This window comes from Schistocerca gregaria, chromosome 8 (genome assembly GCF_023897955.1).
Source record: "Schistocerca gregaria isolate iqSchGreg1 chromosome 8, iqSchGreg1.2, whole genome shotgun sequence".
Lineage (NCBI taxonomy): Eukaryota > Metazoa > Arthropoda > Insecta > Orthoptera > Acrididae > Schistocerca > Schistocerca gregaria.
The window spans coordinates 227,431,240-227,451,701 of NC_064927.1; the positions used below are offsets into that span (position 1 = coordinate 227,431,240).

General features: G+C 41.7%; 1 protein-coding gene across 1 annotated transcript in view; it reads right to left on the reverse strand.

The window, feature by feature from the left end:
- The window catches only part of LOC126285121 (uncharacterized), a 111,391-nt gene that overhangs the window by 82,823 nt on the left and 8,106 nt on the right, over positions 1 to 20,462 (reverse strand). Inside the window, exon 2 of the mRNA XM_049984443.1 lies at positions 13,541 to 13,840. Coding sequence (XP_049840400.1) covers positions 13,541 to 13,840 — 300 coding nt within the window. The remainder of the gene's footprint in view (positions 1 to 13,540; positions 13,841 to 20,462) is intronic.

The following is a 20,462-nucleotide window of genomic DNA, read 5'->3' on the forward strand; positions in this document are numbered from 1 at the left end:
CACCTGCGGACTACCTGCATCGCTTCATGTTTGATGTCTCCCTCGACGACGATGACATCTTTGAGCAGTATAAATGTACGTGTCTTGGAGCCATAATCATGCCATAATGATCTGAAGAACAGTACAGTGAATTAACGTTGAAGTCCCGACGGCCTGACGTAAATCCTATGGAATCCATCATTGCGTGCGCAAAACAACGGCCCGTTACTTACGCGAAGTGCAGGATCTGTGGGTAGAATTCCACGTACCTCCAAAAACCTAACAACAATATGTCGAATCCTAATAAGCAGGATCGGTAATGTATTTTGTTCCAAAGAACGACAAACAATCTATTAAGCAGGTGATCATAATATTTTGGCTCATCAGTGTGTATTTTGAACGCGAAAGCGATTGTTGTCTCTTGCGAATGTTATTATACGAAACTAAATCATCAGACTAATGGAATGCTCCAGCTGTACCCAGTTAATCTAAAGCGAAATAGTAGATAGATATTTAATTTCAAACTGGAACGGATCCAGTTAGGCTACATGTGGTTGGATAGAAACCCCAGCTAAAAGGCAAAGGGTTTATCATTCGTCGCTGATTCACGATTTAATAACAGCACCACGTTTGCTTTTGTTTCTGCAAGAATTTTGAAACGAAGGTGCATGTCAAAAATAAAACGGCTTTGTAAAATAGGAAAATAATGTACGAAGGTCTTTAAATACTAACTTTGCGTCATGAGTTTAATGACACGATACATACTTACACTGCAAAATCACATCAGTAGCAGTAACAATAAGGAAAAATTCAAACAGTGCGAAGTCCACGGTGGAATAATTTCTTTAAAATTCCATTTATATCATTAAGTGTTCGAAACGCCCATTGCCTATTGCTATACACGTTTGCAACCAGTAGTGTAAGGACTTCGAACATAGTGAGGAGATTCATTCTTTACCGTTGCACATGTAATTTGCTCTCTATAAATGGACCGTCATTGACTTTAGATAGAACACAGTACAATTAATTCAGTGAAGTAGAAGGCCTGACCATATCGTTATTAATAATGCACGAGAGTAAATCATCAAGCGAAAGTGCATATCCTAAAGCCTTAGAAGTTTAGAATGGTAACAAACCGAAACGGACTTCACATGTATCACATCTTCATTAACATCAAGGAACTTCAACATTTATGTCACATATAATGTTAACGCTTGGAGATGAAAATATAAATTGGACTTAATCTTCCTATTCTCGTTTACTAATACCTTATGAAAATATATTTCAGAGTAACTCACTTTTCTATAAAGTTAGTATATTTTGTTTACTACAGAAGTGGAGTACAGAGGTCTTTAAAACGTTTGTCATAATTACAACACTGTCACGGTACATTTGCACCCGTACGAAGTCTGATATTAGCCTCCAATTACAGTTGTGAAACAACGGTGGTACTCATGTAACGCTAGAAGGAAAAATGAGTAACGCTATCCATCAGTTACTATGGCATAGACTGTTGCCAGGTAGTCAAAAACAAAAATATTTGATCACCTACACAGTAATTTAAAGAAACAAGTGGATAATAAAATTACTTTTAAAGACAAACTGGCTTCGTATCTGCTTGACAACTCAGTAGGAGAATTTCTAAATGTGCACTAGAATTTATTTATTTATTTTATTTATTTATGCATTTATTTTACCTGGCAAGATTAGGGCCTTCAGGCCCTCTCTTACACCTAACCAGGCATACTCAGATTGAACGAGTTACAGTTTCTACAGAACATTAAGGACATATAACGTATTATGCAGTATTGATGTTAAAGAAAAAATAGAAATTAAAACAGTAGTACAATGATAACTATAACAATAAAAATAATTATAGCAGTCAAGAATAATAATGATAATAATAATAATAGTAATGACTATGTACTTGAAAGTAAACATACTTTTCTTTTGTGAATGTCAGTCCTATTGTTAGTTGGGAATTTTCTCGTTATGTTCTTGCAGCTTGTGAATTGTTCTCATCGAGTAGAGACATAAGACCATAGAATGGGGTATAAGAGATATATAAGAGGTAGATAGGTTAGAGGAAGAGAAATAGAATGGTAAAATTGGAAGCTGTGATGGAGAGAAGAAAGAAAGAGATGAGAGGGGCACAACAATGGTGGCTATACCGTCCCTAATATGTAAGTTTTGAGTTCCCTCTTGAATGTTGAGTAGTTCTGGATAAGACGCAGATCACAGGGGAGCGCGTTCCATAGTCGTATGGCTGAGATGGAGAATGAAACGGAGAAAGATTTTGTGTTATGTAAAGGTACAGCCAAGATGCTAGAAGTATCCGATCTGGTACTGCGTTTGTGGAATGATGATAGGTGTTTAATGTGTTTATGAGACATTCAACATAGTGAATCACTATAGGAAAAGAAACCATAATAAGTTATGTAAATGGTTGGCATTTTGCCACTTTTCCTGTTGAAGAGACATAATGTAATTGTAAAACTTAATCGCTCCACGTATTAGAGAGAGGTCGTAATTACGATGCACGTAACACGTCGATAATTAGGTAAGTAAGTAACCACGAATACACACGCCTCCCATTCCGTACAGTGTCTTGACTCGGAATGAGAGACTATTAACGAAACTACACATCCCAACACCATTAAAGGGTCACCGTTTCGAAAGCGGAAATGCCTGTGCCATCTCCATTGGTGGTGGACGACCTTGGCACCCTGCGACATCAACATCAGGCACGGTGACGCTTTAAACAGCAAGGTATTCACACATGCGATGAAAAGGCCCCAGCTGAGAAGTTCCTGTGAGGCGCAAGGTGTGGTAATGATGGCATAATGACACCAAATGTCACCAAAACTCTGTTCGATGTCATTGTGGGCGTGTCACACGGTTAGGAGGTCGTCGAGTGCCATCTTACACACATTTCACCCCTTCCCCCTATACCTCTGCCATGGAGGTCAGAACGGCAACACCCAGCGTGAAAATCACGCAGTTTTATTGTAGGTGGCCGAGGAAAGTACAGTATTTCAGACACGCCTATGCTCTAAATGTACATGAAAATGCCTGTAGGGGAAAGTGGCAAAAGACCGACAGTGAAACTAACTCTTCCATCTCATCCCCCCCCCCCCTCCCCTACCAACTATTCATAGTCTGAAACAGCCGTTTGCTGCGCGATGACCAACAGGAAGACGTTCTTTACAAGTTTGCTGATATCCCCCAGCTGATTAAATCCATCTTCGAGGATACCCTGGGCATAAATCCCCACTGACCATGATCACACTATTTTGGAGTGCAGCACGACCTTAATGACAGCTCTGGTGTAGAGGGCGTAACCATTAGCCACCACTGATAACCATTATACACTCCTGGAAATTGAAATAAGAACACCGTGAATTCATTGTCCCAGGAAGGGGAAATTTTATTGACACATTCCTGGGGTCAAATACATCACACGATCACACTGACAGAACCACAGGCACATAGACACAGGCAACAGAGCATGCACAATGTCGGCACTAGTACAGTGTATATCCACCTTTCGCAGCCAAGCAGGCTGCTATTCTCCCATGGAGACGATCGTAGAGATGCTGGATGTAGTCCTGTGGAACGGCTTGCCATGCCATTTCCACCTGCCGCCTCAGTTGGACCAGCGTTCGTGCTGGACGTGCAGACCGCGTGAGACGACGCTTCATCCAGTCCCACACATGCCCAATGGGGGACAGATCCGGAGATCTTGCTGGCCAGGGTAGTTGACTTACACCTTCTAGAGCACGTTGGGTGGCACGGGATACATGCGGACGTGCATTGTCCTGTTGGAACAGCAAGTTCCCTTGCCGGTCTAGGAATGGTAGAACGATGGGTTCGATGACGGTTTGGATGTGCCGTGCACTATTCATTGTCCCCTCGACGATCACCAGAGGTGTACGGCCAGTGTAGGAGATCGCTCCCCACACCATGATGCCGGGTGTTGGCCCTGTGTGCCTCGGTCGTATGCAGTCCTGATTGTGGCGCTCACCTGCACGGCGCCAAACACGCATACGACCATCATTGGCACCAAGGCAGAAGCGACTCTCATCGCTGAAGACGACACGTCTCCATTCGTCCCTCCATTCACGCCTGTCGCGACACCACTGGAGGTGGGCTGCACGATGTTGGGTCATGAGCGGAAGACGGCCTAACGGTGTGCGGGACCGTAGCCCAGCTTCATGGAGACGGTTGCGAATGGTCCTCGCCGATACCCCAGGAGCAACAGTGTCCTTAATTTGCTGGGAAGTGGCGGTGCGGTCCCCTACGGCACTGCGTAGGATCCTACGGTCTTGGCGTGCATCCGTGCGTCGCTGCGGTTCGGTCCCAAGTCGACGGGCACGTGCACCTTCCGCCGACCACTGGCGACAACATCGATGTACTGTGGAGACCTCACGCCCCACGTGTTGAGCAATTCGGCGGTACGTCCACCCGGCCTCCCGCATGCCCACTATACGCCCTCGCTCAAAGTCCGTCAACTGCACATACGGTTCACGTCCACGCTGTCGCGGCATGCTACCAGTGTTAAAGACTGCGATGGAGCTCCGTATGCCACGGCAAACTGGCTGACACTGACGGCGGCGGTGCACAAATGCTGCGCAGCTAGCGCCATTCGACGGCCAACACCGCGGTTCCTGGTGTGTCCGCTGTGCCGTGCGTGTGATCATTGCTTGTACAGCCCTCTCGCAGTGTCCGGAGCATGGTGGGTCTGACACACCGGTGTCAATGTGTCCTTTTTTCCATTTCCAGGAGTGTACGAAATTTCAAAGTGGTCCGAAATAGCGAAGGGTCCTTACGCTTTTTCAGTTAAGCTGACTTAGGCCCTTCTGGTGTGAATACAGACGTCTGTGATATTAACACATGCGTGACTGAAACGGTGAAGAGTCTTTGTAAGAGTCCCCAGTTTGGCAACAATCTAGGTGCTACCTACCCACCATAGTTGAGCACTTTAAAAATGCACCCATACAGAGACCACTTATGATGGAGTGCTACGCACTTGCAAGGAAGCTATGTCGTTCCTCTTTCACCTGCAAGGAGGCATACGGTATGAGAAGGGTGTTGTAACGCTACGTATATGTAGGCGAGCTAGTTGGCCAGCTGGGATCGACACTAGGCAAGCTGAATTTGGATGCGAAGCTGTGCAATCCCAGAGCCGATAGCAGGGGGGGGGGGGGGGGGGGCGCCAAAGCCGCTACAGGCGAGCCACGCGCGTTAGCAATGGACCGGATGTGGGGAAAACCCTTAAGCTGGGAACCTGGACGGCTTTTACTCGTATGGCCTTTCTGCAGGAGACGCTCCAGTAAATGGCGGAGTACCAGACAACCTTAAAAATTGCTAAGTTGCAGCTCTTTCACACTTGACAATAACTCACATGAAACGACAGAAGTTAGAATTTCACAGCAAATAGACATTTTCAAAATGAACCTCTGAATTAATAGTTTCTAATCGCTTCAAGCGATTTCAACATAACGATATTTCAGATGATAGAATTGCACTATAGCTATCATCCCTGAAAGCTACGCATCTGTATCTTTATTTTATTTCTTGATCTACGGAGCCATTTCTATCGCTTTCATTATGCAAATGTTTGTCAGAACATCCTATTCTTCACATTTGCACAGAAAGTGAATATAGCATCAATATTTTGTCATACTTGTACATTGCAGGCCGGAGCGGTCGAGCGGTTCTAGGAGCTACCATTACGGTAGCAGGTTCGAATACTGCATGGATGTGTGTGATGTCCTTAGGTTAGTTAGGCTTAAGTAGTTTTCAGTTATAGGGGACTGATGACCTCAGAAATTAAGCCCCATTGTGCTCAGAACCATTTGAACCATCTACATCTACATCTACATCCACACTCCGCAAGCCACCTGACGGTGTGTGGCGGAGGGTACCCTGAGTACCTCTATCGTTTCTCCCTTTTATTCCAGTCTCGTATTGTACGTGGAAAGAAGGATTGTCGGTATGCTTCTGTGTGGGCTCTAATCTCTCTGATTTTATCCTCATGGTCTCTTCGCGAGATATACGTAGGAGGGAGCAATATACTGCTTGACTCTTCGGTGAAGGTATGTTCTCGAAACTTTGCTATGTGGCGTTAGGGGACGTTTCACTTTAACAAAAGCCCGTACCGAGCTACTGAGCGTCTCTCCTGCAGAGTCTTCCACTGGAGTTTATCTATCATCTCCGTAACGCTTTCGCGATTACTAAATGATCCTGTAACGAAGCGCGCTGCTCTCCGTTGGATCTTCTCTATCTCTTCTATCAACCCTATCTGGTGCGGATCCCACACTGCTGAGCAGTATTCAAGCAGTGGGCGAACAAGCGTACTGTAACCTACTTCCTTTGTAGTCGGATTGCATTTCCTTAGGATTCTTCCAATGAATCTCATTCTGGCATCTGCTTTACCGACGATCAACTTTATAAGATCATTCCATTTTAAATCACTCCTAATGCGTACTCCCAGATAATTTATGGAATTAACTGCTTCCAGTTGCTGACCAGCTATTTTGTAGCTAAATGATAAGGGACCTATCTTTCTATGTATTCGCATCACATTACACTTGTCTACATTGAGATTCAATTGCCACTCCGTGCACCATGCGTCAATTCGCTGCAGATCCTCCTGCATTTCAGTACAATTTTCCATTGTTGCAACCATTTGAACATGTATATTTATTTGATGATTCGCTTAGTATTTTCCCAGTCACTTTATTTAAATGTTGATCGCAAGTACTATCAAGAAATTTCTAATTTGAAGCTGGTCAGTGCCATGTGTTACCGAACATGACAATCGAATAGAGAACCAGAAGATGCTTCTATTAAAAAAGATAAATAATTGTTTAAATGATATTTAGCAATAATCTGTAGTCACTTAATGTGAGCGCACTTGCACAGGAATAATGACATATTTATTTATTGACGAACCTTTACTTATTGTAAATTATCTGAGTGAGACAAAATGATTGTAACACTTCTTTATTTAAATATTATTGAAACATATTGGTTTTGTCCGGGCAGTAGTCATGCTGAATCAAATCATGTATATGGAGCTTGACAAGGATGTGTTTTGGTGGGGATGGCCTTCAGCCAATGAGAGTTGGACAGTGGCGGGACACTGCTGGAATAAAGTGGAGGTGGAGACATTTAGAGTGACGAGCTCAAGGGAGCGAGCGATTCGACACTTTATTTCGAGTGTCGGAATTAGGCAGACCTGCCTACGGTAGAGTGTCGGAGGATGGCAAGGAGTCCCGATGATCTGACACGAAAGCTACCATGGGCACCATGATGCTGTCAATACTTATGTCTCCATTAGTATGCATTAGTATGTTTATCATCTGTCGACATTCATTTCGGAGCAGGAACGTCCCCTGTAACGGGCGTAGGTCTTTCCTTTGTGGTGCCATACAGTCACCTGCAGACTGTCGCTAGGACCCGTCAGTGACAGCAATAGGCCACATCATTATTGATCCCGGCCACATACGTTACAGCAAGGGAAGCATGCGACGGGTGAGCGATCTCGTCCTGTTGGCAGTTGAGCTATCCTCCTCTGCAGAAATTCAGATCGGATGTGGCCTTCTTTGCCACTTCCTGAGCTGGAATATTGCTTCTGCCGTCCGTCGTAAATGATGACAGCTCTGCATCCTCCAATGAGTCAACAGGATGGGACGTGTCTATTTAAAGTAATGCGAACCTGACGAACGCCATTAAGGACGGGGCATGTGCTGATCTGAGCCCATTTCTGTGCAAAATGTCCCTGTTATTTACTGTAAGGACGAGGGCAGACATCACGTCGTCTATGGCAGTTCGAAAGGGATTTTGAATATCTGGATCGTCCACAATCTCAGCTCAGCATAGTCGCCCTGAACGGCACCCACGTTACGATCTGAGTGGCAGAATTTGAGCTCGTTTATTTGTCTCTAGAAGATACGTTGTCGGAGATCGCATCGTTGAGAAGCTTCACATACTCCACACCGCTGACTATGGAGAAATGTATACCAACTACGTCTACGCTCTTTATTTCCTCTCTAAGATAACGTTCTAATTCTAGAGTGTTTGGTCGAAGAAATTCATTCCTGAAACTGAACATCAGCGTCAGTTAGAGATTCTAATCGATGAAAGCACTAGCGCACGGGAAACGGCCGAACCTAGTAGAGGAACTCCGAGCCCGCGCTCTGCGGCAGGACGTAAACAGAGGAGGGCGATCATTGTTAGTTTGTGAATATCGTGTAGGCCTTTGTTTAGGTATCTCCTGATTCTGTGCCGACCCTGTACGTATATCCCATCATGGGATATGTTGATGGCAATACTGACTCTTTCAGAAGAAACTGCAACATTAAACCAGTGAACATTAGACGGAAATACGATATCCACTTGGATAAACTATCCTTAAACACTGATACACAAAAAATCTGCACTATTCAATAGGTCTAGTTTTAAATAGGAACCCATCAGAATTAAAGTACCGGCATGATAAACCCCAAAAAATTGAATCGAAGTCAAACTACATTTCTACTCTGTGGATGAGTTTCTCGCAGACGTTGAGAACTTTTCTCAGCAATATTTTTAATTCTATTACTATTATTTACATTGTCACATTAATTAGTTAATTTTGTGTTTATATATTTTCTAATCAGAATTGTGTAAACTGTATACTGATTTACATGCGAGCGTTTTAAGTTAGGGTCTACCGTGACTGTTATTGACATTAAATGAATCAGCAAGTTTACTGTTACCAATCACTGTTTATTTATCTCCACAACTCTTTTTACAGGTTTAAACCTCCATCATCAGGTGGATTTACATTTGTTAGTATTAAATTTGTGTGTGAGTTGTGTTAAAACTGTATCTACATCAACTACTGGCACAGATTGTACATCCACCTCCTTATTTTAAAGCATTAAGCAATGTATTACCCCAACCTTTAGGCAATTATTACATGCCACATACAATCATAAGACCCCTTGTCATGTAAAGTTTGTTCTCACACAATCACTCTTTCCACTGTCTCCCTCCCTCTCACTTTCTCTTTCTCCTCCTCTCCCTTTGCCTGCAGCCTTTCATTTATCTATCTATTAGAATGAAAATTGTTATTTATGTATAACTTTACCACTGTAGCCAATATGATTATTGTACTTAAAGTTTGTAACATTTCACCTGAGTGTACGAGGGTCGGTCAAAAAGTAATGCCTCCCATTTTTTTTCTACTTAAAAAAATTAAGTTAAGTGAAAAATTTGAATTTGGCGCCATTCCTCAAACCTTCTTCTGCAATCCACTGCAGTAGTAACTTTCTGTGTCAACAGGTGGCAGCACAGCAGAAGTTTGTAAGATGGCCGACATCGATATTCATTTGAGACAGCGTTGTGTGATTGAATTCTTGAATGCAGAAGGTGAAACGCCCATACGCATTCATGAAAGACTGAAGAAGGTGTATGGTGTTGTGACAGTGGATGTCAGCACTGTTAGACGATGGGTTCGTCGTTGTAAGGAAGCTGAAGGGCAAACACCGTTGACTGACGAAAAGCGGAGCGGCAGGCCGGTGAGTGCAGTGACTCCACACAACATTCAGCAAGTTGATGACATCATTCGTGGTGACCGTCGGGTGACTGCAGATGAAGTGTGTCGCATTATTTCTCTTAGTAAAGGCAGTGTGATCACGATTATTAAACAATTGGGGTACTCAAAAGTTTGTGCACGGTGGGTTCCAAGAATGTTAACCGATCAGAATAAAGAGGCAAGGAAAACAATAGCCTCCCAACACTTGCAGCGCTTCCGTTTGGAGGGAGATGAGTTTCTGAAAAAAATTGTGACCGGGGACAAAACATGGGTGCATTTTTTTGAACCCGAATCAAAGAGGCAGACAATGGAGTGGCGTCACACAAGCTCGCCGAGGAAGAAAAAATTCAAAACTGTGCGATCGGCAGGGAAAGTTATGGCAACAGTTTTCTGGGATACAGAGGGTGTGATTCTGGTTGATTTTTTGGAGCAGGGATGCACAATAAATTCTGTTCAATACGTCACAACCCTCAAAAAACTTAAAGCACGTCTTCAGCGAGTTCGCCCAACAAAATCAATGGCAGATGTTCTTCTTTTGCATGACAATGCAAGACCACACACCAGTCGTCACACCTCTGACGAGATTGTCAAAATTGGATGGGAAGTTTTGCCTCATCCCCCATACAGCCCTGACCTGGCACCATCAGACTTCCATCTGTTCGGGCCACTAAAAGAAGCTCATCGTGGGACTCATTTTGAAGATGAGGAGGCCGTCAAAACATCCGTGCGTCAATGGCTTAGGAAGCAGAGCTGTGATTTTTACCGTGCTGGGATACATGCCCTTGTTCAAAGATGGACCAAAACTGTAGAGATGGGCGGAGATTACATTGAAAAATGACAAAATGATCCTCAATGTTGTGGTTTTCAACCTATGTAATTGCATTTAAATTTCCTGACAATTAAACGTAGAAAAAAAAATAGGAGGCATTACTTTTTGACTGACCCTCGTATAAGCAAGTATGAAGCTTAAGCTATTTGAACATTTCACCTGATTGTTTAAACGAGTATGAAGTTTAAGCTATTTTAACTCGTCACAATCGAATTTAGATGCCATCTGAAGTATTTATTCCAGAGCCGTGCGCGACTCGCGGTCATGCCGTTTATTGCTCGTCACCTTATTTTTATGGTTCAGCCACCTTAAATTAAAACTTTCAACATTCTTGCTTAAACTGTTTTTTTTTTTTTTTAAATAAGGGGATTTGCCTATTGGAAATCATTACTAATCAGGCCTTAAGCCTTGAGTTGTTCTATGTTCAGTATATAGCCTTCAGCCGAACCTTACGTGAAATTTTTTAAGATAAGGCCATCAGCCGTCTTAAATTAAAATTTGAAAAGTCACTAGTTTAAAACCTTTTAAAATTTTCTTTTCTATCAGAAATTCTTGTTATTCAGGCCTTAAACCCCCAGCTCTTCTATCTCCAGTGTGTGGCCTTCAGCCGATTTTTTATGTAAAATTTTGTAACTAAGGCGTTCAGCCGTGTGTATTACTTAAGGCAATTTTAATAACTTGCGTTCGGTCCTTCAGCCTTATTGTTTTTGAATGTCTTTAAGGGCTTGTGTGATTACGAGTTTTAGGACAATAAAGTTTGTATGTTTTGTGCAACTGACATTAACTGATTTGGGCCCATTTACACAACTCTAACCTGATCCGCTCTGTCCTGTGAAACCAGATTCCAATTCCAACGCATATATTCGAGACCTCAAAACAAACACCTCCAAATCCTTAAAAAATTATTCTGTAATAATGTTGTTACTGTTGTTACGATGTATATTCCTTGTACTTTCCGATAATGTTTCTTTTCTGCTGAACGATCCTTGCACCAAATATTTTCCAGAAGTCATATTTGTTTACAAAGTATGACAGTATACATGTGATGTGTTACGACAGCGAAAGGAACCTGTGACCACTGTAGGTACTCCATTTTACTTATTTTTATGTTCACCGTTAGGTATACATTTATTTTTTTTGTAAAAAGAAACCCAAAACCATGTTCTGAAACAGTGTTTTGTTTTCTCCACTAGACAGTGACACAAGTTCCTCCAAAAACTCGTAGCACAACTCACACACAAATGTCATATTCCTCCCACACAGTCCATGAAGGCCCCCAAGGTACCGACCGGCCGCCTTGTCGTCCTCAGCCCGCAGGCGTCACTGGATGCGGATATGGAGTGGCATGTGGTCAGCACACCGCTCTTCCAGGCCGAATGTCAGTTTACGAGACCGGAGTCGTTATTCCTCAAGTAGCTAGCTCCTCAGTTTGCCTCACAAGGACTGAGTGCATCCCGCTTGCCAACAGCGCTCGGCAGACCGTATGGTCACCTATTATAACACCCCAACGACCCCCTTAAAGTCAATTAAGACAGAAGAATATCATAATATGAAGTAGGGAAGAGTTATCTTGGAAAATACGACATCTTTGCCGATAAGCTGACACCAAGAAGTTTTGATAACAACAGCATTATACATCACTGAGAGTTTTTGTTATGAAAAGAGGAGGAAGAAACCTCAGATTTAATTAATGGACAAATATCCAAGTGATAATTGCAATTAACATATTGAAAGCTAAGTCCAAGGTGATGTTGGTCAGAGATAACTTTTATGTGAAAGAGAGCTGTAAGCGCAACGCAGAAATTCAATGCGCCTACAATACTCTTTCACAGAAGAAGTCGCTTGCTGGTTCTCGTCCTGTAAAGACGTGCGAGAACAATTCTTGTCTTAGTTATTGAGAGTACGGGACGCGACGAGATTGTTTTGCGTTCAGAAGTGTTTCTTGGGTAACGTGATTCACGAACTTCGGAAACTGATTTTCTAAGCAGAGACAGGAACTGATAGACGCGTTTAACCGTGCATAACGGGTTAATTGAAATTGACAAAATTAGTGAATATTGGACTTGACTTTCAAGTAGTTGGAACTAAAAGAAGAGTGGATAATATATCAAAGGACTACACTCAATTAGTCTCGAGTAGGACACAATTACACGACTTCACGAAGATAATACAATTACGCTGAACAGTCAAGTTGTCGTAATTGTCATGAAACTTAATTTTAATAGAACTAACTTTACCAACCAACTGCGTGTGCATGTAGTGCGAAAGTTATAAAGCATTTAGTGGCCAACGAACAATAAACTGTTCGTTCCAAGTGAAATACCAAGCGTGTACTACATTATTAAGTGATTTAATCAATGATGGTTAACCAACGACTGTTCATCAAGGACAATTTAAACTGAATATCAAAATACCTACTTCATTAATTGAAAAGATAACTTTTGAACATTTTTTTAACATTACAGCTAAGGTTCACTCAGACGTGATCAAGGAGTATCTGTGGATCTCGCTTCATACAGGTTCAACAACTCCGTAGCAACGAGCCAACAACGTACGAGAAGAAATTACAATGTTTCCTCTCAATTTGTTGTGTGAACGATGGGGATGAGATAAAATTTAACAACTACTGCATATCCGGGCAATGAATCATTCAATCTTAAATCAGAAGAAGCATGCATCGTACGAGTTCGCATTTCTGTCTCCCGTTCACCAACGGGGACCTACCTCAACGCGCATCGTGTCTCAACTCCACTGCGAGAGCTGTGGCGGTAGCAGCTCTATCGCGGCGACAATATCAGCACGAGGTTGGAGTGCGGGGACGCCACACACCATCCGAGCGCTGGCCCAGCCCGACATCGCTTAACTTCCGTGATCTGACGGGAAACGGTGTTACCACTGCGGCTAGGTCGTAGGTTACAAATGTCATAGTAACAAATGTAAATCCACCTGATGATGGAGGTTTACACCCTTGAAACGCGTCGTGGAGATAAATAAACAATGACTGGTAACAGTAAACTTGTTTCATTTAATAGTATACTGATTTGTTTCACGACCAAGGAACTTTAGTCCTACAGAACTGGATACATGAATACGTAGAACTGGGTGTCTTTCCAGTCATAGGCTCCTGTGTGAGTGCGTGTACTGACCTGCACGTTGGCCTTGGTGAGGTCGCGGTGCAGCTTGTGCAGGTGGAAGAGCGTCAGCAGGACGCAGACGACGTTGACGGCGATCCAGAGTACGTTGAGCACGTAGTGGCGGAAGGGCCCGTGGACCAGGGGGCAGCTGGGCGCGTTGTGGCTCACCTCGGCGCTGGCGGCCAGCGCGCCGCTCAGGAACGTGGGGCCCAGGTTGATCGTGATCGATGCGAACCAGATCATGAACGTGCCGAAGAGCACGCACTGCGGCGAGTCCATCAGCAGCGGGCTCTGCTCCTCTGTCTCGTCATCCTGCGGGCAAGCGGCAGTGCAGCGCGGGGAACACGTGAAGCTGGCTACTAGAGTTAGGACGGTGCACACAGATACCATCCTAAACGTTCGCAGAAGTACCCAATACAGCGACTGCACCATCGGTGTACTACGCCGCATCGTCACACATTTGGCAGGTATATCAGTCAGTAGGAATTCTAAAGAAGACGTAGTTAACCTGACAAGGTGATCATCAGACTAGAGATGGGTCGTTCGCAAACTAACGGGTCCAAAGGAACGGTTTACCTAGATGAACGGAACGAGCGAGGAACGAACGGTCTTTCACAGTTCTTCCATTGTTCACTTCGGTCGCGTCTTTCTGCTTATAGGTCCCGGGAACGGGAAACGGTCGGTCTCGTTACCGTTACGGCATGTCGGCCGGTCTCGTTCCAGCCTCGGTCCCGTTCCAGTATTTCTCGGTCTCTTTCTCGGTCTCGCTCGGCCGCACTCGTCCTTCTCCCCCTGGCCATTCGTCGCAGTTGCACTGATAACTGCTCATAGTTCACTATCAAGTTGTTCTTGTTCGTTTCGTTCGCTTCGCACGCTCATTCTTTACCTGTTTCAAACCTTTTTTGATCTCTGAACTTCTGGTTCTTTTCGTACTCTAATCAGCGTCCACGACCGGTAATTAAAATGCATTTTATTATTACCTAAATCACATACAAATCACGTGGTATGTAATACATATGTCTTTTCAGGTAACAAAACGGCTAATCAGGTTACTTCACTCTTTCAACAAACATCAGAAGAAATACTTGTAAAAAGGCTATATTTCTTGTTATTAAAGATGCAAAAATAGTCGGCACGGCACACACGAGTGGCAGATTTCCGTCTCTTTTTGATCCAAGGTAAAACAGCATGTTCATTGTTATGGATTTCAGACTAACTTACAACCGAATGAAGCCCGAGATTCGTAATCGAGTGTATGGTGTCACATTTTGTAAAGAGAATATGATAACTCCTACAGTATTCCTTCAGTGGTACAGGGTGGCGCACGAAAAATCGGCCCCGAGTACTAGACTGCTCATTGTCGCTTACCATTCGCCATCTGTTGTTTCGAAGTTGTCTGCATTGGCTTATTTGTTATTTTTTCACTGATTATACATGTTTATCTATTCTGCTTGTAGCGGTCAACAAATAGTGTGTAATTCGCGAGTAGTCAGTACTCTGGGCCGGGCTTTCGTGCGCCACCTTATATTATTTCCCTGCGACCAGCCACATAAGGCTACAGTAGGCTAAACGAGATGTTTTGCAGAATCACGAAAATTACACATGTGTGAGAATTCTGTCATGAATAAAAACTGTGTACTCCAGGGGGGAGGGAGGTGCCCCCTCTTGGCGCCGTCCATCTTCAGTCACCTATGCTACTAATTTTTAATTTCTCATAAGAACCTTACACCAAGCATAATGAATGATGAACAGGTAGAAACGAAAGGTTCTCAAAAAAGAACGATCACCACTGGACTACTTCCCTAGGATGAACGACTTTGCCCATCTCTACATCAGACCCATTTATCACGGATTTTGGTGTGTTTTCAAGTACGCTGTACACGTACATGTACTGAGTATCTGGCTAGTGTCTTTTCATGCGACGGCACTTAGTGTCGAAGAAAGTTTTGTGCATACCTCATACATCTGTATCATTAAAAATGTTTCTGCTGAGTGAGCCTAGCGCAGCTTCTTAGCTCTACAGTACCATGCTGGCAATACTGGTTTCAATTCTGTTCGTAATTTTTTTTTTTTTAGTTTCACCATAAAGAATGTCATAAAGTAGTATACGTCACGAAAACTCTACCAAAAATATTCATTTTCGCCACAGTAATTTCTAAACATTTTTAAGGCGACTGTCAACAGCATTAATATTCTTGGTGAAATGCATGGCAAACACTGTTCTGTCTGACAATATATTTATTCACAACCGGTTTTGATCACTGGTCATCTTCAGAGTGGAAAAATACAACTTTACATGTCATAAATGCTATGGCATTTTATTGCACGTATTATATGTGAAGTTGTCACAGTATTTTTCCACTGTGAAAATGATCAATGATCGAAGTCGGTTGAGAATAAATATATTCTCAGACAGCACAGTGTTTACGATGCATTTCTCCAAGCACAATAATTTCATTAATAAATCAATTAAAGCTCAAATGTAAGATTCGTTGTTAAAATTCTAAATATTGGCATAGCTTTAAAGAATTCTCAAAGATGGGTGAATTATTAGGAGCTACAGACACATACGTAAGTACCCATGACTAACTTTGACCTCAATTTGGTAATTAATTCCGCTCAAAACAGCAGCGAGTGCGAATTGACGTACAATAAATACTTTCAGGAACGAGAAGATAAAACCGGTTTCTTATCAGATCAGTACGCTATAACTGCGTCAGGAAAGATATTCACTTACGTTTTCATATATGTGCCAGAACAATTGTGAAAATTTTATGGTATAGTTCAACAGGTAGTTGACGTCTTGGCTCAAGAATTGTAAAAACATATAATTCTGACCTGAAAGAAATCAGGGAAGTTCACGAAGGTCGTTTACATCACTGATCAGAGTCAAAAAAGCTCCTATCATAGCACAGAAAAAAAGGCGATATGTCCAGGGGACTTTCAAAGTCATTTAAATCAAAACAACTTGACATTTTCGTGGTTTTCTATTTTTCATGTAGTATATAGCATCGTTTCAAGTAAAGTAACATGATGTACGATATCATATCGTACAAAGTGAAACTCGCCATCATGTCATCCAAGGTGGCAGTTGTCATGTCATTGCAATATGACACAATGTGTAACTTAAGTTTAGGATATATTCATTCCCAACCTGGGACAATTCCTGTTGTAAATGCACCCCCCTCTCGGATTTTCCTATTGTAGAAGCACCCCACTTTCAAAAAGCACAAACTTCTATGTCTATTTGTTCATGCACACCGCACCATACATATAACAGGACAAATGGGAGAAATGGTCCCCACGGGGGAACCTTAACGCCCCATCCCACCCCCAGTCTGACCAATAATCAAAAAACTGTTTCAGCGTCCCCCTGGGAACAAATCTACCACCAGAAATTTTATCCTCCCAGAAAAACTCTTTTAGCCATTACATGCCTCCTCTTCAGGCGCTCTGCTTATTATAGTTGTCGAACCTTCGGTATTTTGGGCACAGGATCACGGTCTTGAGCTGCTAAGAGAGAGCTCTGGGGAATTTGGGTTAAGTCATAAAAAAGTGGATTATCTCAAGATGTTTTGATTTAAAAGCTGCCATGTAAGTCGAAAAGCTAGTTCCCTTCTTTTACATCACCAGTTCTGCCCATGACACATTTTCCTTTTCTTTGTGCTGCGTTAAGAGCATTTATCATTCTGGTTCCGGCATTAATTCTACCACAATTTTGACATTAGATCGCGAAAGCTTGGCAACCGATGTAGATTTTTGTTGACTAGGGTGACATCTGATGAAGTATAGGTTTCTGTATTGTCTTTCGAACATACTGCTTGAGATGGACATCGTTGGTCTGGCTCCTCTACGGTTACCTGCCTGGTATGGTTCAACCTGTCCAGTAATGTCTGCTGTGTCCGCAGAGCACACATGCCTCAGCACAAAGTCAAGGTCACATGTCCGCAGCATGGTTTTTCTTTCTTTTTTCATATTTTCATTCTCTGTTATTTTATTATTTTGTTTCATAGATTTCAAGTTTTTTTAAATTCTGTTTAAATCGAAATTGTTTTATTAACTTATTTTTATAATTAAATACATTTTATTCATATACCTATAAGACTATACGCAAACATATGAAAATTAAACACAAATACTTGACGCAGCTCAAAGAATAACTGCTAGCATAAATACGATACGGAAAGAAATACTTGATACTGTGCGAAGTTTGTGAAACAATGATTGTAAATAGTTTCTGTTCTGTAGATAAACTTTGGACACGAGCGTACAAAATAGGTAAACTTACTCAAAAGCTTAGTATATCGCAAGCTGAACGATTTTTACAACAAACAATAGACTATTGGAAAACGTACATATTGTCATTATTACAATTCTTGTCGTTGTTTTTTTTAAGTATGCAATAATAAAACCCTAAAGTTGAGAAACTGCAGCCTGAAACTGTCACGTGACTAATTTTGATGCGAAACGTTGCACCAACGGATCCGAAATAAGTATGAATATTATTGACTGAAATAAGCAGAACTCAGAACATTGTATTCACGACGAAATACTATTAAGTTTTCAGTTTCGCACGGAAACTGACAAGCTTAAGCTTCTTTTGCCCTAAAATCGTTTTTCTACAAAATTGCACTGTAATTTTTGAAGAAACCGCAGTAAATATATTAGTTAGAAATATCGTAACTTTCTTCTGACAATAATTTTTGTTGCAATTATGAGATTAGTTTATTTTATTTATTTATTTATTTATTTTGCGTGATCATACTTTAAATGCTCGAACAATCGGCATATCACTTTGTACAAGGCTGGACATTATTCTGGTTTGGTACATGCATTACACTGTACGTCCAAAGACTTTTCAATGATTATAAGCCAGTAGAATGTAAAAGCTTTAATGTACAAACAACGAAACAATAATCGACACTAATAGCCAGTATTTTAAAATAATAAACATATACAGCGCATAAAATGCAACGCATTTCCATGAAACACATTCCATGAGGGAACGCGTGATTTTTTGCTCGTAAAATCTGAACGATGAAAGCTTTTGGAAACGCTCCATATAATTACATTAACAATATATATATTTCATCTGTATCACTTAAACCACCTACGTATGTGCGCATAAAACGGGATTTGAAGTACGTTTGATGCGCAGCTTTTGACCGCTATCTCCTGACAACGGATAAAGCTTGCAGAGAACAATAGAACGATCATGAATCACATGTTTTTGTCCATATTCTTACAAAGTGTGAAGTGATTTGCAAAAATCTGAAACACAGAGAGAGGGACGCGTAAAAATAGACTCACAGACATCGTGATTCTTGCACATAAAATCCGAATCAAGTTAAACTCTTAAACGGTATCGCAAGAATGCATAACTGATTCTAAGCATTGAATTCACGTAGGAATGAATTTTACGCGTTACATTTAGCTCGGCTTTTATCTGTCGTATCTCGATAACGGATAAAGAGTAGAGGATAAAAAAATTGTTTTGACTAGGTTTATTTATTTATCTTCGTTCGTAGTTTTAACAGATTCGTACAACTGTAAAGAACTTCAATTGATTAAAACTCACCTTAGGCCGTTCTGGATCATCGTTTTCATCCCAGTTATTTTAGGGCTACTGCTTTTCAACGTAAAATGCGAACGAGGGTGATTCTTTTTGTACATAAAATTCTAACGGTACACGTACAAATGCTGACATTTTGTGAGCATTAACTTAAGCCTATTTGAATTATTTTGCAAAAGGAACAGTTCGGTTCGCACAATTTGTCTGGGCGCCAGGTTTGGTTCGTCTTTCAAACCTTGCGTACTATCCTCTAATGTAGACAGATGTTTGCATGTCTACACAAATAGCTGCTGGTCTGGGCTAAACCAAAAGCTTTCCTCCAATGTTCCTACCTTAAGGGGGAACAGTGCACCGTGACCCGCGACTTTGTGCTTAGCTTTTTTGTATTATAGACTCTAAAACAGACGAAAAAATAAACGATGCACCACTAAGGAATTATACTAATGGGATGGAAAGTGATAGATGTGATTTACATGTACAGACAAAGTGATCGGAACAATTTAGAAAAAACTGGATGATTTATTTAAGAGAAGAAGCTTTACAAATTGAGGAAGTCAGTAACTCACTGGTTCACTTCCTGTTTTTTTTCTATTGTTCATTAATTGACTCTGTTCACTCCTTCCTCCACCCCCAACCTCCTTCTCAGTACATTCACAGTTTTCACTCCATCCCTCTAACATATTTTTTGTATCCTTCACCATGTGCACGTGCCAAAAGCCTCCAGGCTACCTCTTTTTACCTTCCTCGTTGTCTACGTTTTAGCACCATGTAGATGAACACTCCGTTTGCCCAGTGTAATGTACAAAAATTTCGTTAGTATTTACCTCTAATCTTCTACCACATTGTTGCAGAAAACTTTGCCCTCCTTACACAATGTCTCTTTCTTCATTGCGAGCCTGGCCCTTATTTGTGTTCTGCGCTTTCACTCACCTGATACTCAGCTTCCTCAGTATATAAAGCCTTGCACATGTTCCAGTGTTTCTCCATTCAGCATCGTCTCCCCGTCTCATTTCCTTCTAATATCATTTCTGTTATAATCTTTGTCTTTTTTTTTCATTCTGCACCTCTTTCCTTTACCTTCAATGACCTCCTTTATGTTTATTATAGCTGTAAGCTTATTCCGAGTAACATCGTGAAATATCTTCTTAAGATTTATGAAATATATGTGTCTTCTCTTCTCAGTATATGTCTATCCCAAAATTTTTAACAGTTCTGTTGCGATTCTGGGGACTATATTTCTTTTTAAGCATATCTAATGCTCATAAAATGTTTCCTTCAATTCATTTTCATTCTTATATTTGTAATTCTTCACATTAATTTAGCTACATGTGAAATGAGACTAAATAGCCTGTGGTCAATTCA